This window comes from Dermochelys coriacea, chromosome 1 (assembly GCF_009764565.3).
Source record: "Dermochelys coriacea isolate rDerCor1 chromosome 1, rDerCor1.pri.v4, whole genome shotgun sequence".
NCBI classification, from domain to species: domain Eukaryota; kingdom Metazoa; phylum Chordata; order Testudines; family Dermochelyidae; genus Dermochelys; species Dermochelys coriacea.
In genome coordinates, this window is record NC_050068.2 from 82,515,212 (window position 1) to 82,533,514 (window position 18,303).

The window sequence follows — 18,303 nt, forward strand, 5'->3', positions numbered from 1 at the left end:
AAGAATGAAACCTTGAATCTAAAAAAAATACAGATAAACACAGGACACTAGAAAAAGTCCTCCATTCTCCATAGCGGCTTCTCTGTTGAAAACAGGGTCAAATTTGAAGTTCCAGTCCTTATCTTCAAATCTCTCCACGGTCTGGCCTTCTATGATCATGACCTCCCAGAACAGCTGTGTTCCACTGAGACAACGAAGTTATCTATGTCAAGGGTGAAACTCATGTATGTAAAAAATTACAAATGGGAAGTACAACTCTATAGGCCAGAAGTCATGACCATTGAACACCATTATCTTTAGATTAGGCTGCAACACAACTCTTTGATTTAGCCTTCCTGTATTAAACACTGATCTCTTCTCTTGAACCTGCAAAATAGAGTCCAATTTCTGGAGACACGAAGGAAGAGTGACAGATTTAACAATACATTTGTGTATAATTTATAATTTTGTGAAGTACTTGTAGCACAGTGATGGGTGCCAGAATAACGATTTACACAGATCAATCTTGTAAGCACCATACTGAAGTCCCAAGATTGAGGAGATTTTGAAGCTGGTGTATACACCTCAGTGCTTTCAAATATCTTCAAAAAAAGAAAAGGAGTACTTGTGACACCTTAGAGACTAACAAATTTATTTGAGCATAAGCTTTCGTGAGCTACAGCTCACTTCATCAGATGCATTCGGTGGATGAGTACTCCTTTTCTTTTTGTGAATACAGACTAACACGGCTGCTACTCTGAAACCTGTCATTATTCAAATATCTTGTAATCCTACAATGACTAAAGGCAGAAAAGCTTTGTACTAATGGATGGTAAGCAGAAATGGCTGCCAAGTGCACTTAACAATAGCAAGACTGTCAGCTTTTTTTTTTTTTTTTTTTTTTTGGTAATCCAAGAATGTAGGAATTGATCCTGACAAAAGGTGACAATTTGACGGCCAAGATCCATAGCGAAAATCTCATTCAGTTTAGAAAAGATTTTCTTGTAAATGCCTTTTGAGAGTGTAAAAATATGTTGTGCACTTCCTCAGAACACCTTCATTTCTAACAAGGTACCATGATCCAAGCAGCCCAATGATGACAGAGAATTTGTCCTTACTCTTAGACAGAAGATGCAGAAGTACAGGAAGAATTAGAGACTGATGACAGGCCCGGAAGATCTGAATACCAGAACTGATACACCCAGGGAATCCAGTAAACTCTCTCTCATGGTTAATATTTATATTTCAGTAGAACCCAGAGGACCCTTACCAGCACTGGAGCCCCATTTTACTAGGCACTATACAAATGCAGAAATAGACACAGCCATTGCTTCAAGCATCTTGCAGTCTTTGTGGAAATAGGGATAATGGAAGATAAACTTTATAGAAAGTCCTGATCCAAATCAAACAGGAAGATATCCTTTCGGAAATCTGGATCCTTCTGCACTTAAGTCATGAACCAGATATACGTGGAGTGGTCCTTGAAACATCAGTCTATTTACACCAATCACTCCACTTTCTGAATAGAGACTATACTATCAAGTCTTTTAGGGACCACAATGTCGCTTGTGACTCGGCCTATACAATGCCTTTCCCTGACATCTTGAGAGCTATTAGATAAAACTGAACTCTAATACACCAATCCTAAAATATCACTGCTGAGCAAAGACGACAATGTGATTACTTGTTTCCTCCTGTAATATTGGAATATTGTTAACAACTGCATCACAAATCCTCCTTTTCCCTGAAGGAAAGACTTCAGAACCACTCATACTGATTGAGACTCCAAAACATGTTTTCCTTTTCCAGAAATTCCAATCATCATGGTTGTGAATCCAAATATTTGGAGTAGATCAACAGTTAAGTGGCCATGTAATTAAGCATACATATTTGACATAATGTGCATCTTATTGGACTCTGCAATTTAGAAGCATATTATAGGTGCAGCTGGTTGTATCACACACAGTGAAGGTGGCTTGACACTTCCTATTATAAGAACCTGTTTTCAGTAACTTTTAACTTTCCCACTTTTTAAATGGTCAAGATATTTCATTTCCCAGGCCACGTCTGCCCTCAAGCTAACTTATTTGGGAAAGTTTCTTTTTATAGATTGCAAATAGTTTTTTCCCCCCTAAAACTACCTCCCTGTTGAAATTCATATTAAAAGCCTCAAAATATTGCAGTGTAAGATCCACACATCTCTCTCATATGAAATGTAAATAGAAGTGACTATTTTTTCTGCAGTAAGTATTTCAGAAGTATAAGTTTTACAACCTAGCAGCAAGGCATTACAAGGCCATTTGGAAAAGAAAAATGCTGTAAGGAGTTAACAGTATTGTCTCAGCATAAGTGAAAGAGGCTTACAAATGTGAATTTTCTTTTTGGTTATAGAAATTATTTTAACAAAAGGGAATTGTCAGAAATAGTTTACACAGTGCAAATGAGAGCACCAACAGGAAAGCATATAGTCAACAAGAAAGTAATAATCAAGATGCAAGTAAAGCACAATAACTTCTTCAGTTTGTTGAAAATCTAGTATTTCGCATATTGGTAAGCAGTTGAATTATGTGAAATTTCTTTCACTGCTTTAATGTACACTCCTAGTACATTTATGAAAGTACATTTATCTTGCTTAACACTTAAAAATATATTTGAAAATGTATGCCATTTCCATGTGGTCTGCTCAGTGTAACTACAGAAAGACACATCATCAATTGTTAGCATTGCCCAGCAATTATAGTTAAAGAGCAAGCTATATTCTATCTCGATACACACGCTATCAGCAAAACTTTCAGTTAATTTTTAATTGCAGACAATTAGGCCCCATAAACTTACGGTAAAGAAAAGGTTACAGTATCTTATAAATATATTCAATATATAGATATTGCACATTCCAGAGCATTTTAATATTCATTAATTAGTAATCCTGAATGGCACATAAAAGTGCTTAAAAGTAAGTAATATGAAAATCAAAAAGACTTTTAAAAGCTCGTATGACTATCCTTCAAACAAGCCTTTCTAAAAGAAATGCAGGCATATATTTTTGTACATGGAACATTTCTTGAACCAATCCTATTTACATATTGTTTTTGTAACAATTTTAATCTCAGGACAGGAGTTAATCTACAACCTTTTAAAACAACTATTAGAGAAAAAAATTGTTTCTCTCTAGTACTTTTAACACTTTGTTAATATTAGGCTATTTTTAACATGCTGACATTCCTTTAAAGGAGATGTTCCTTTAAAGAAAAGAATAAGCGAGGACAGCATTAGCCTTTATAAACACCTACAGCACCACCTACAGACACAATTTTAAAAATGCATGCTAACAAAAGTTACCTACTGCAAATCTATAAAATATCAGTTGACAATATCCTTTAAAAACCTTTACACTGAATCAGCAGCTGAATGATCAAAAAAAAAGACAGCCAGAATGGCATACTTCTGAGTACTGTCCGGAGACTGAAGATGTGAAGTATCCCTGCTAACTGCCCTAAGAGGAAACGTTTGCAGTGTTGTTGTAGCCACTTTGCTCCCAGGATATGACACACACAAGGTGGATGAGGTAATATCTTTTACTGGACCGACTTCCGTTGGTGGAACAGACAAGCTTTCAAGAGACCAAGAGCTTGCCCTCAGGGCTGAAAAAGTAATCAGAGTGTCACAGATAAATGCAAGGTGGGACAGACTGTTAAACATAAGAATTAACATGTTGCAGGAGACCAGTTAAAGTGAAACAGAAAATCAACAATTTTTTATGATCTCCCATGTGGGTTCCACTGTGGGGTGGTTGGTGGGTTGCATTTTTTTCATACCGAAGCCAGCTCCATTGAGGTATTTGTGTAGCCAGTTCCATGACATGATCTACTTCTCTGGTGGAGTGTCCTTGTTTGGTGAAAGCAGATTTAAGTGTCTTAAGGTGTGTATCCTGGACTTTCTCCTCATAGCATAGGCTGCGGTAACTGAGTGCCTGGCAGTAGATAACAGATTTTTTTGGTGTCTGGAGTGGTTCCTGGATCCAGGGAAGTAAGCATGGGATCTGTGGGTTTCTTGGATATAGTTGTCTATAGTTAAACTTTCACAGAAAAATTATAAAAGACAAAAACACCCTATTATCTGTGGGCAAACACTTTTCACAAAGTGATCACTCTTCATTGGATCTCTCGGTCCTCATCCTCAAACAAAACCTGCACAACACCATCAAAAGATGAGCCTGGGAAGCTAAATTCATAACTTTGCTAGATACCAAAATTCAGGGGCTTAGAGATGCTGGTTTAAGGACTCATTACACCAATGTGTAACCCACTAATTCTCCCTGGCCCCAGGACTGCACAGGTGTTAATTGCCCACTGTCCTTTAACTGGTCTCCTGCAACTTGTTAATCACGTATGCTTAACAATCTGTCCTATCTTGGATTTATCTGCAACATTGATTACTTTTTGCAGTTTTGAAGAAGAGCCCTGCATAGCTCGAAAGCTTGTCTTGTCCAACAACAGAAGCTATTCCAATGAAAGATACTACCTCACACACTTTGACTCTAAGAGAAAAGGGTTATGTACTACTTACCAAAACAAGCTTTTTAAAAAACTATTTTAATTGCACAACAGATTGCATGTTACTTTATAGTGTAAGTTAAGCAAAATATACTAAAGGAAAGTTTTTGTAATACGCTGTTAACTGAAGAAATAAAAACCAACATACTTCAAGTTGCAGTTCTGTGTACTTTCTTCTTAGTTCAGCCACTTCTTCCCCAGCCTGCATCTTCTTATACAAATCAAGCTCAGTATCCAGTAATTCTTTCTGCATCTAAGAAATTGTCAAGGTGAAGTTATTAGTTTATACATTCCTTACTCCTGAATGGGGAAAATACTCCACTGATAATGACCAAGGTTTTCATAGCCCAGAATAACACTGCTAATAGTGAAAAGAAAAGGAGAACTTGTGGCACCTTAGAGACTAACAAATTTATTAGAGCATAAGCTTTCGTGAGCTACAGCTCACTTCATCGGATGCATTAATGCATCCGATGAAGTGAGCTGTAGCTCACGAAAGCTTATGCTCTAATAAATTTGTTAGTCTCTAAGGTGCCACAAGTTCTCCTTTTCTTTTTGCGAATACAGACTAACACGGCTGCTACTCTGAAACTGCTAATAGTGGGCAGTCATGACTGGCTATTTTAAAAATAAGCAGGGTCTCCAAGTGAATTAGATAACTTTTAAGGCAACAGAAAGTTTCCCCTTTCTCTCTGTACCTAGAAAATAGAAATTCAGAAACCTGAGCCAACCACAGAAGAAAAGGGTTGGGAATTTAGATGATGGGCTTTTCATTTTTGGCTTAAGTTATACTATTGTTACTTAGTAGGAGTACTTGCTACTATACTGGTATTGTGAGCAGCCTACAAAGAACACTGCATGAGGTTAGGCGGTTAAGACTGGAAGGTGAAACTCAGTGTTTAATAATGGGAAGTCTCCAAAAACTTTATGTTGTCATTGCCTCCAGTACTGATTTAACAGCCAACCATGATAATGGAATTTGGTGTTTCTTCTTTTTAAAGCAGGAGTTACCCCAAGTAATGGGTTGCAACTTGTGTAGTGGTGATGGTGTTGGTGGTAAGATCCCCAACAATCTAAAAAGTTCTGCAAAACATAATTCAGTACATTTTAAAAGACAAATGAATACACAATACACACTCTAATGGCAAGTTCTTTTAATATCACAATATTTTCATAATGTGAGAAAGCCAAACTATAGACTAAGGCAGGACACAAGTATGAGCAGTAGACTACTAGCACCTCTGCTAATAAAAGTCAGCCTCTTTGCGTATATTGTTTTTCCTTCTGGAACACAGTATACGAACCATTAAAAAACTGTTATATATAAACACCAATTGCAAGTACCCATGCACACAAATCATGACAAAATGTGTCACTGAACTGAAATTCACACGTTGGCTGCAATTTCTAAGGTCTGAGAGCCATTGAGGTATTTGAGCTTCATATGATCACAACTGAGCTTCATATGATCACGTTGCATATGTCAGTCTTCACTGGAGTTTGGTTCCAATTAAGGGGTGATTTTAAAATATGGATTGGTTTTGTGAGGAGGACCATGTCCAGATGTTTCAAATCATGGCTCAAAATAAAAATAAAATGCACAAATAACTAAAAGAGTTTCCGAAGTTACAGCTCATGTGGTGATTACCAAATTGAAAAACAGTGCTTTTGATAAATATTGTTTTGCAGGTGCATCAACGATATGGCTGTGGATGTCTGAAAACGACTGCTTTCAAAATTCATGAAAAGTGATTATTTAGCAATTCAAATTCCTTAGTCAGAAACTCTGGTGCTTCATAACTTCTTAAGTTCGTTAGGTATATTGCTGATGCTTCCATTGAAGATTCTTTTGTAAAGTTGTGCAATGTCCCTCAAGAAGAAAATGATTACTTGACATATCAGGAGACAAAAATTTCCACATTCAATGGGAGCAGTGTATTGTAATCTACTTAGATTGCACCAAGGCAAGAACAAGTAAAACTAATGGCCTGGTCACATATATGCAATGCATTATGCTTTCAGGACTTCATACATGACCAATCTTTAATTGTTCAGAAAATGCCTGAAAACCTGTGGCCAAGACCTTCATGAAGCTGTTAAAGTAGTGAACTTCACTAAGGCTACACAAAGAAAGCTAGCTCCCCCCTCAGCCTCCTCTCCAATCGCTCAGACGACACAGGTTTCTTTCACCACCTTGTTTGCATTACAGCATTCTTACAAGGCAGACTGCTAACTTTTCTCTTTGAGATAAGAGTGGAAGTGCAGGTTTTCCTTCATGATGAAGTCTCTCCTTGCTAATGTCTTCAATAATTGTCTGTGTGACAAAGCTTCATCTACCTTGCAGATATCTTTCGGCACCTAACAAACTGAACTACTCTCTTCAAGTGTGGAATACAAATGTTCTGTCCATGCAAAACAGAGTAAAAACATTCAGCAAAAAAACCTTGGAAATAAGTCTTCTTGAGCTGCTTCATCTTGTTTCAGTCTTCAAGGAAAATGAGGAGCCAGTCAAGCACTATCAGAATCTGATAATTCAGTATCCAATCTTACTTCAGACCTACTTGTAGGACGAGCTTCTTTACTTGCAGAACTCACTGAATCAGTGCAAGACAAACTGACATTTCTCCTGTAACAGGATTACAGGAGTATACTATAGTATAGTATACTATAGTATAGTATAACAGGTTGTTTTCTAGCCAGGAATAGAGCAGATTTTGGCTGTTTTCTAAAGTTTTAGACAGATTGTTTTCCAGCTGCAGTAACAAAAAAAATCCCCATAACAAAAACTATTTCTGCAATTCAACTTCATTGAACATCGTTCATCAGCAATACTGATCAATCTGACAAATATTCTTGTAATTTATCTCCATAACTGAGATCACTTTCCAAAACCTGTTATTTCTGGTATGAAAAAGTTCACCCTATGGTTGGGGTAAGAGATTTCGGGGGAAGAGAGGTCATAAAACATTTCTTAATCTGAAAGGGGTCATCAGCTCCAAAAAGATTAGGAAAACCCTGTTTTACAATTTCTATCCAAGAACTAAAGCCACCAAATTAATCCTCTTCTTAATATAGCGGTCTCAGGAGTTTAATAGAAAGAACTCAGGTGGAGAACTAAGATGTGTTTCAGAAGTAGTCACACAGAAGCATAAATCCAACTGCCAGTCACAATTATTATATTATAGTTACTATTTTTCATTATCATCTGCCTATTAAGTAAGGCTGCCTTGTATTTTCTCAAATATGATTGCAAATTTAAAGCTGATGATCCTTCCTAGAATCAAGTCTAAGGTGAACGCATGAAGTTTTTGGAGTAGCATCCCAAAACTAAAACTTTAGAAGGGAGAAACAAACATTCTAAGGGATTGGCATTCTGATCAAACTGGAACAGATGAAGACTGGCTGTGGTCTTCCAAAGTAGTATCTGGTAAAACACTCTACACTACACTAAAGTATTTTTTTAAAAAACCCGTCCCTGTTTTTTTCGTATATGTTTTTGTGTCTGTTAGTAGGGTAGAACAGAAAATGTGTGATTTATTTGTTTAGAATGACTTTAGAGGATCATTTTAATTCCTTAATATTGATACTTTTCCAGGGCTTTTAAAATTGTTCATTCACTCTAATCTGGGGCTGAAGATCATCCTAGAGATAACAAAATATCAGGGTCATAAAAAGGTCATGTAATTGGGTCAGAAAGCAAATGTTTACAGATCAAGTCTAACTCTGGAAACGACCAAAGAGAGTAATTAGCCTTCTATAGCATCAAAAAGAGAAACCATTGAAGAGAAACTTCTCTCACAGCTAAAACCTCATTATGACCAGTGAATTCAAAAGACTGACAATAAATACATTAACATTGTCTCCAACCTAAAAAGTATGGCATATGGGACAAGTTCACAGTGAGAGATTAATGCAGTACTATAATAGCCCACATAAATGACTATTTAGTTGATAGCACTGAATAACACAATCAAAACATGACAGGGTTTAAGTCTAGTGAGTTTAAGTAGTTATTTGTTTCTTATTCTAAATCTAACCCTCACAGTGAGAGCTTCCTTTTGTTTAAAAAAATATTCATCTTCCCCACTGCTGCTGGAAAGACCCACAATGAAAAGGAGAACTTGAGTGACTATTCAGGAGAAGCAGTGAAACTAACAAAGTGCTGTCAAAGATAAGAGAAGAAAAAAAGTGAAAAATATTTTTCTTCTGATATATTTGAGATAACGTACTAAATTTAGGTATACAAGTAACAATACGAGGTAAAAAACAATTTCAGTCAGCTACCTGGATTTTAAATTGACAACGTCCCTTTCAAGTGAGGGAAAGGAATAGAATAATCTTACTTACTGGTAGACTCAAGGTGGTGGGATTTTTTTTTAGCTGAGTGGCATCAGCACATGATGCAATTATATAACTTATTTAAAAACAAAACAAAACAAAACAAAAACACAGAAATTGAGTACCTGAGCCTTAGTTTTCAAGCTTTTTAGAGGAGCACCTCCAGATGAGACACCTTTTAATTCATCCTTTAACTTGGTAATGCTATTAGTCAAAGTCTCCAGTGTTTTCATTATTTCTGCTTTGTCTTCTGACTTCATCATGGGTTTATTCTTCTCCAACTTTGAAATCAGCATCTGTCCAATTTAAAACATTATTATACTTGGGAGGGTTAATGTATCTAATATTCTAGATGTAATTGTGGGTTTTCCTAGATAGGTTGATTAAAATGCTAGGAGAGAGAAAACACACTTGGCTTTCAAGATCAACATGGTTATTCATAGAGTTTATATTCAGGTAAATGAGTATATTTAACTATTACTTTTTGTAATTATTAATGAGGATATTCTTAAGAGGGAATTCAAATTCTGCAATAGATAGTTCAACATACCAGAAAGTTTTTCAGGCATTCTACCCCACCTAAATTATGACTTTGCCTTTCACCTTCTACCCCGACTGTTCTATGCATCTTTTCTTGTGCTCATGTGATAAATAAAGTGGGGGGATAGCTCCTTTGATGGACACCCAGCCAGCCAGCCAACTGTAAAATCCCTCTTGGTAGCTGTTGTCTACCTGCTTTACCTGTAAAGGGTTAAAAAGTCCCCCACGTAAAGAAAAAGAAAAGTGGGCACCTGACCAAAAGAGCAAATGGGAAGGCCAGAACTTTTTAAAATAGGGAAAGAAACTTTCCCTTTGTCTGTACTCTCTGGGCTGGAGGGAGCCATGCTATAAAGCAGCTTTAAGCCAGGTATGATCATAAACCATCAGATCATACCTAGAACTACTTATCTGAACTCCAAATGTGTAAGTAGATCACAATGTTTAGCTAGATGCGATCAGGTTTATTTTTGTATTTTTTAAGGCTTGTGGAGCTCTTCTGTACTAATCCTTGATGCTTTTGTTTGCTTGTAACCCTTAAGCTGAACCCCCAAGAAAGCTGTTTTGGGTGATTAAATTGTGTAATTGTTTCTTTTAAGATCTAGCAAAAAGCCTAAGTTTCAGACGTAATCTTTTCCTTTTTGTTTTTAATAAAATTTACCTTTTTTTAAGAACAGGATTGGATTTTTGGTGTTCTAAGAGGTTTGTGCATGTTGTTTGATTAGCTGGTAGAAAACAAAGGAAATTAGCTGTGGCTTTCTCAGCTCTTCCCCGGAGGGGGTGGTGAAAGGGCTTGAGGGTACCCCACAGGGAGGAATTCCCAGGTGCTCCTTCCTAGGTTCAAAGGGTTTTTTTTGCATTTGGGTGGTGGCAGCGTTTACCAAGCTAAGGACAGAGAAAAGCTGTAACCTTGGGAGTGTAATACAAGCCTGGAGTGGCCAGTGTTAATTTTTAGAATCCTTGCGGGCCCTCACTTCTGCACTCGGAGTGACAGAGTGGGAATTCAGCCTTGACTGCTCATCTCAACAGCTCTTACGGGAAGGAACTGTCTTTGGCCATGCCATTAGTACAAAAATAGGTGTTTTATTAACTTGCGTTATCTAACTCAAGTTAAAATCCTCGTGAAGACAAGACAGTTTGTAGTTTGCAAATGAGATAGTAGGTCCAGTAAAAGACTTTGGGGAAGACTAATTTAACTCAACCTGCTAACTTATGTAAAAATTATAAACTGCTTAGATTTTTACCAGGATTTTAACTTGAGTTAGCTAACTCAAGTTAAGCACACACCTTTCTTTCATACTGAAGACAAGAGTTAAGTCTGTTTCTATGTAGTGCCATGCAAATCATTGGTAAATGTCAGGTTTATATTTTATAATCCTATTACCTCAGTTTTCCTGTAGATCAAGGTTCTATCTATAATCAACATGCCAGTTTCTAACACCTTCAATTTTAACCTCAAGAGCTCATGTTTGTATCTACTGATTGTGTGTTTGAAAACAACCATTTTACATAAAAACAAGTTTAACTTTGATCACTAGTGTCTAGTCTACAGTAAATATAGCTTTTTTTTTTTTTTTTTTTTTTTTTTTTAAGATATACCCCCGGTTTACAAATAGACTCCCTTTCAGCCTTCCCAACAGCAAAGGAAAACGACCACATGGGGAAGTGTAATGACGCAGGAGGGCTAAGTCCCCGGGCTCAGCAAAAATGACTAAACTCATGCTTTCATTTTAAAGCATTCCAAGCCAGGTGCTGGCTGAATTTATGTTTCCAATGAGTATTTGGGGTATTTGATGGCTCCCGTACAAAAGTAGACTGCTCTGGGTGAAGTTTCCAGGCAAACCTGACATCCTTGCATGTCATGATCAATTATGAGGTAAAAGATGTAGCAATTAGGTTAAACTGTATTAGAATTTTTTGCCCCAAGCACATATCTTGGAATCACTATCCTAAAATTTCCAAAGATGAAGAAAGGAAGCAGAGGAAATGATCCTTCTTGAACAAAGAATACATCATTAGAAAGATGTGCCAAAGAGCTGAGGAGCAGTGCCAGAGCACTTGAGTATCAACAAAAATGCGCTAAGGTACTAAGAAACATGGAAGTGCCAACAAGAAAAACTTAGCATACACAATACAGAAATCCAATATACTGAGCAACTGGAACAAAATACCAAACAATTCTGGAGACAAAAAAAAAAAGGCAGACTTGGCACTTCAAGAACAAGCAAACCAGAGCATCAATAAAAACACAATAGCATTTCTTCCTCTCTCTTTACAGAGCTGAATGCAATGAAGGACAGCCGGAAAAAGATACCTAGAGAACAAGGCTGGCAAGATGGTCAGATGCTGCAACAGGTGGAAGCCACAGGTGGCTCCTTTGCTGACCACAGTAAAGAAGGAATTGGTTAGATGGCTCGAGGGATTGAGGGATCAGCAGTGCATGATAGGGAAAACACGGGAAGCTCAAACACTGGCCCCACTAACAAAAATCTTAGAGATAAAAGAATCCCACACTGTCTAATGAGGGAAGCATGAGAACCAACAGTCAGAACACTTTGTGATACTGACCTCTTTTGCATTGAGATTTATGGATGAAAAGCACGAAAAGGTAGGTATTATATATTTACATACCATTAATTGCAATTTATGATTACAACGAACTATTATAATGATTTTACAACTCATGCTGTCAACTGTTACTTTTATTATCTCTGCAGAAAGCTCCAATCAGGGAGCATCTAAATACTTTACCTTTTGTGTTTCAATGTGCTTTTCTAAGATCTCCTGTTTTTTCTTTCTCACATCTTGTTGAAGTCTTAGTGCTTCCTAGGGGCATAAAATAAAATTACAGAAAGTTCCTAAGATTTTTGGAATCAAGAATTCATCAAGAGAATATTCTGTCACTGAATAAACTAGTTTGCTTACTGTAGCAAGTGATTACAAAAAGAAATTCTGACAAAAATAAATTCTAGTAATAGAAATAGGCTCACCTGACGTACAAAAAGAGGGTTTCAAAGCTATCCTTAGCGTATCAAACATCAGGGTTAGTGATAAATCTGATAACCAGACTTAGTTAAATAGATGCCAGGAAAGCGTCAATCTTTATCACTTATCTAGGACTAGGGTAACCATTTTACATATCACTATTCCAGTGTGAAAAGCAGAATATTTTACCACCACATTACCAGAGGAATTTTGGTATTCTTTATAGTGCAACCATGGTTTTATTGCAGGAGTTCAGACATGTAAGGGAAGTATCCTAGAAGCAACCGTATGTTGAGTCCTACAATAAATTAGACATATTTCATAGTACAGTCTCAGGCCACAAAAATCAGAAGTTCATAGGAAGTTTTTAAAAAAAACTTAGAAAACATCACCAAAAACTTGCTACCCGGAAAGTAACCTTATTATGATTGGCTAGTATAACTTGTAAGAAACATAACTTTCAATATTTAAAGTGGAATCTTGCCACATATTTATGAATATAGAAGTATGAAATGTAAATTTGTCCATTTCAGAATTGTATTACTGTATTTCTAAAATACTGTACTTGGAGGAGGGAGCAGAAGAGATGCCAGAGCTTCTATTCAGCTTCTGCTGCAGCTGCTGTAAAGAAAGCAATCACTTCCTGCTCTCAGGCACAGAATGGGAGCAGAAACTCATGATTCAGCACATTTTCAAGAAGAGCTAAGGAATTTTTTGATAGTTGATGAAGGAGAAGGAACATAAAAATCTGCCTGCAGTTCTGGCTCAGCATTTCCAAGTCAGCCAACAGTTGAATTCAGACTGCAAGGTGAATTACCTTATACAGAATGCAAATGTGTCGACAGCTACAAAATACTAATATTAATACTAAGCTACGTTTGTGTCTCTCTCCTCCCAAACACCAGCCTGACTTCTGCTTGCTCAGAATCTTATTTGCTATAGTATGTGATCCTGTTCTCCAGTGGCTGCAGTCCATAGAGGGATTATAAACACAGGGGAATGTGGAAAGGAAAGGGAGATGGGAAAAACTACAAGGAAGACAGGAGGAGGAGGAGGAGGAGAAGAGGGGAGTTACATTTGACATCAGTCCCAATGAGCCATGAATTTCTCACAGGTATTGTATTATAATAAATACCCATCTCTTCAGACAGCAAAGAGCAGCAGAAAAAGTGAACCAGCAAGACGGCAAAATTTGTTGTTTCTCTTTATCTTTAAGACTTATTGAATAAGTCTGAAGTCACTGGAAGCTACAGGTGCTCAGGTCTTCTGAAAAGTCAGGTTATAGCTGTATAATGTTGGAGACCCCATATCAGAGACAACTTGAAAATCTGACCCCATATTACAGGTGACATGCAGTTACAAAGGTGAATGTGTTAAATTTGAAGATCTCTATATTTAGTGTCTATTCCTTAAACCCTCTATACAGAAGTTATGTCATCCTCAACACTTTTTTATGAACCTAAATTGGATGGATTCAACTCATTTGTTATGAACTGAAAAAAGACAGTTACCTTTTTCTGTAACTGACGTTCTTCAAGATGTGTAGCTCATGTTCATTCAACTTAGGTGTGCGTGTGCGCATGCGCACTCACACACACCACATGCACCAGTGTTGGAAGTTTTTTCCCCTCAGTAGTATCCATAGGGGACAAGCTCTGGCACTCCCTGGAGTGGTGCACACATGCTGTGGTATGTAGGGCACCGTGAGCTCCCCCACCCTCAATTCCTTCTTGCCGGAAATTCCGACAGTGGGGAAGGAGGGTGGGTTGTAGAATGGACATGAGCAACAAATCTCAAAGAACACCAGTTATGGAAAAATGTAAATGTTTTTTCTTCGAATACTTGCTCATGTCCGTTCAATTTAGGTGATCTCCAAGCAGTACTCCGTAGAGGTAGGTAGGTAGTTCACAGACGTGTAGATTGCAACACAGCTCTGCCAAACCCAGGGTCGTCTCTGGGCTGCTGAATGATGGCATAACAGGCTGTGAATGTGTGCACCAAAGACCACGTTGTGGTGTGACAGATATCCTGTGCCAGGAAGGCTGCTGAGGATGCCTGCGTTCTGGTCAAGTGGGATATGACGACTGGCAGCACAGGGACTCCCGCCAACTCATAACAAGTCCGAATGCAAGAGGTGATCCTGTGTGGACACCAGGAAGCCCTTCATCCTATCAGCTGTAGAGATGAAAAGCTGAGTCGACTTACGGAAAGGCTTTGTCCAATCTAGGTAGAAAGCCAGGGCTCTTCTAACGTCCAAAGCGTGAAAGAGCCTCTCTTCACTAATTTCATGGGGCTTGGGGCAGAAGACTGAAAGGAAGATGTCCTGACTCATGTGGAAAGTAGACACCACCTTGGGAAGGAAGGTCATGTTGGGCCAGAGCTGAACCTTGTTCTTATAGAAGACTGTGTAAGGCAGCTCTGAGGTCAAGGCTCGCAGCTCAGAGACTCGCCTCGCCAATAGGTGAGACAGGGAGCACGAGACCAAAGGCTCAAAGGACAGGCCTATGAGCCTGGACAAAACCAAGTGAGATCCCACTGAGGGACTGGGGACCAAACTTGTGGAAAAAGTCTCTCAAGACCTCTGAGGAATCGGACTGTCATGTCATGGGAGAACACTGTCTGACCCTGGATTGGCAGATAAAAGGCGGAAATGGCTGCCAGATGGACCTTGACAGAGGAGTGTGTCAGGCCCTGGTTCCTCAAATGAAACAGGTTGTCTAAGATTGACTGCATCTAAGAATGCAAAGGGGAGATGCCCCGTTCTGCTGCCCAGCGGGAGAACCTCGTCCACTTTGCCAGGTAAGTCTATTTAATTGAGGGCTTCCTACTCTCGAGGATGATCTTCTGGACCCCTTCTGAACAGGCCCGTTCCTCAGGATTCAGCCACGCAACACCCATGCCGTGAGGTGGAGGGACATAAGGTTGGAGTGCAACAGTCTACCATGATCCTGTGACAGCAGGTCCAGTCGATTTGGTAGGGGCCACGGCGGGATCGCTGCCAGGCTCGATAGCATCCAGAACCAGTGCTGGCAAGGCCATGCCGGAGCGATCATGATAATCTGAGCCTTGTCTCTCTTGATTTTCGCTAGGACCTTTCTGATAAGTGGAATTGGAGGGAACGCATACATCAGGCTTCCTGCCCTCGGCAGAAGGAAGGCGTCAGAGAGGGAGTCCTTGCCCAGTCCCCGTCTGGAGCAAAACCTGTGGCACTCCTATTCTGCTAGTGGCAAACAAATCCACCTGGGGAGTTCTCTACCTCTGGAAGATCGTGCTGGCTACCTCTGGGTGGAGCACCCACTCGTGGTGAGAGGAGAAGTCCCTGCTCAGGTGATCTGCTAGCGTGTTCTTGGCATCCAGAAGGTGACATGCTTCTAGGTAGATTCCGTGGTCGATGCACAAGTCCCAGAGATGGAGTGCCTCTTGGCAGAAGGCAGTGGATCACGCTCCCCCTTGTCTGTTGATGTAGAACAGTGGTTCCCAAACTTGTTCCGCCACTTGTGCGGGGAAAGCCCCTGGCGGGACGGCCGGTTTGTTTACCAGCCACGTCCACAGATTTGGCCAATCGCGGCTCCCACTGGCCTGGAGCAGCAAGCCGCGGCCACTGGGAACCATGATCGGCCGAACCTGTGGACATGGAAGGTAAACAAACTGGCCCAGCCCACCAGGGACTTTCCCTGCACAAGCGGCAGAACAAGTTGGGGAACCACTGATGGAAAACATTGGAGACTCTGTTGTCTGTCAAGACTCTGACCCACTCTGCCTGACAGGTGAGGTAGGAAGACTGCGCACCGCCCTGAGCTCTTTGACGTTTATGTGTATCGTCATTTCCTCTGGGGACCCTGCTGAGATGCCCTCTCCCCCCGCCCCCCAGACGAGGTCCAAGGTGTCCGAAACCAACTCGACTGAGTGCAGACGAAGGGAACTCCTTCCAGGACTTTCCTGGGGTTGGTCCACCGTCGCAATGAGGCAAGTACTGTTGTGGAGATGGTAACATCCGGAGCTTAGCATGGCGCACCACATATGTACATGCTGCCTAGTAGGCGCAGGCAAATCCCGGACGTGGTCAGGGCAAACACTGAGACTTCCGCGACAAGGTCCGTCAATACCCTGAATCTCTCCAGCAGCAGGTGCGGGTCGAGTCGAGCACCGCTCCGATGAACTCTATCCTCTGTACCAGAACTAATGTGGATTTTTGTTGTTGTTTACCAACAGGTCGAAGCAACTGCAAGTGGCTAACAGCATCGCAACATCTCTTTGGACCTGGAGCTGCCTTTGACTAGCAGTCATCGAGGTTCGGGTAGCTCTGGACACTACAACGTCTGAGGTAAGCAGCCACCACCGACATGCACTTGATAAATATCTGCAGTGCTGTCGCTAGGCCAAACGGGAGGATAGCAAATTGATAGTGATTTGGACCTACAGCAAACCGGAAGAAGCATCTGTGTCCCTTGAAGATGGCAATGTGAGAGTACGCATCTTTCAGATCCAGCTCAGCGTATCAGTCTCCCGGATCCATGGAGGCCAGGAGACCATGTGGAACTTCAGCTTCGCTAGGAAGCGGGTTCAAGTCTTGCAGGTCCAGGATAGGTTGTAAAAGTAGCAGGAACAGAACCCCTTGTTCCCGTACTCTGGAGGAACGACCTCCACCAAACCTAGCTGCAGTAACCCCTCTACCTCCTGCACGAGGAGACACTCGTGAGAAGGGTCCCTGAAGAGGGGCAGGGAGAGGGGGTGGGAAGGAGGAGTAGAAAGCAACTGAAGGGTATAACCCCGCACCACCGTACTGAGAACCCATCAGTCTGATGTTATAGATGCCCACGCAGGGAGGAAAGGAGAAAGGCAACTGGCAAAAATAGGAGAGGAAGGATCCTGGAACAGTCTGGTAAGTCACCCTTGGGCGTACCCTCAAAATGGGCACTTGTCCGCCTGCTTATTGCAAGTAGAGCTCGGCTGAGAAACCTGCGAAGGCTGGTGGCTAGGCAGCCGCTTGTAGCCTCTGGATTTCTTTTGGGGAGGCTCCTGGCGAGGGTGGCTTCCCTGGCCCTGATGCTGCTGTGGCTTGAACTGCATGTAGGCAGGGTCAGGAACACACAGGCCCATTTTAAGAGTTGTGCGGGAGTCCTTGAGGCCATGGAGCTTATTGTCCGTCTGTTCTGCAAACAGGGCTTGCCCATCGCAGGGAAGGTCTTGCATCGACTGTTGAGCCTCCGGGGATAAGCCGAAGAGGAGCAGCCAGGATGTCCGGCGCATAGCAACGGCCAAAGCCATGGTTCGGGCGGCAGCGTCTGCCGCATCCAATGCTGCCTGGAGCATCGCCCTGGCCGCAGTTATGCTCTCCTCCATCTAAGTTGAATGGACATGAGCAACCACTTGAAAAACAACATTTATTCTATATTTAGTTGACATAAATTAGGAAAGTTAACTACAGGAACCTAAAGCGTTTTTTTAAGCCTAACTTTAGCTGAGATGGTCTGACCCATTAGAGATTAGCATGCTTTTTTTGCTTTATTTTATGTAATCTCAAAGTAAAATTATAAGGACTTCAAAATTCAATTTGATTTAAAAATAAAAAAGATTCTGGATGAATGAAGTGCAGTTAAGAAACTGTAGAATGAACAGCAGGACAGTTTTCAGTTGAGAATATACTTGGTCACTAAGAATCCAGAATGCAAAAACACAGGTGAGTTCTTAATGGTTTGGAAGATAAAGTTAGGGTTGTTCTGTACTCCCTTCTCAAAGTTTATCTCCCAATTTATGTCTCAAACTGGAGATTCTATTTCCATGAAAGATGCTTCAGATTTTGAATTCCTATAGGATCTTAAGTCTACCATATACTTATACTGCTAGAAAATATACTGAAAAAAGTAAACAATGGGACCAAATGCTGAAAGCATTTTTTTGTCCTTTCAAC

The 18,303-nt window shown here is 40.3% G+C and overlaps 1 protein-coding gene across 7 annotated transcripts in view; it reads right to left on the reverse strand.

The window, feature by feature from the left end:
- Positions 1–18,303, reverse strand: part of RBM26 (RNA binding motif protein 26) — a 112,130-nt gene that overhangs the window by 34,782 nt on the left and 59,045 nt on the right. For all 7 annotated transcript variants that reach the window (XR_006277774.1, XR_006277773.1, XR_006277771.1 and 4 more), the window contains exons 16-18: positions 12,159–12,233; positions 8,996–9,166; positions 4,681–4,785 (exon numbers count right to left, since the gene is read on the reverse strand). Coding sequence is in view for 1 of the 7 variants with exons in the window: in XM_038393981.2 (XP_038249909.1) it covers positions 4,681–4,785; positions 8,996–9,166; positions 12,159–12,233 (351 nt within the window). In the remaining 6 variants the exon portion in view is untranslated. The remainder of the gene's footprint in view (positions 1–4,680; positions 4,786–8,995; positions 9,167–12,158; positions 12,234–18,303) is intronic.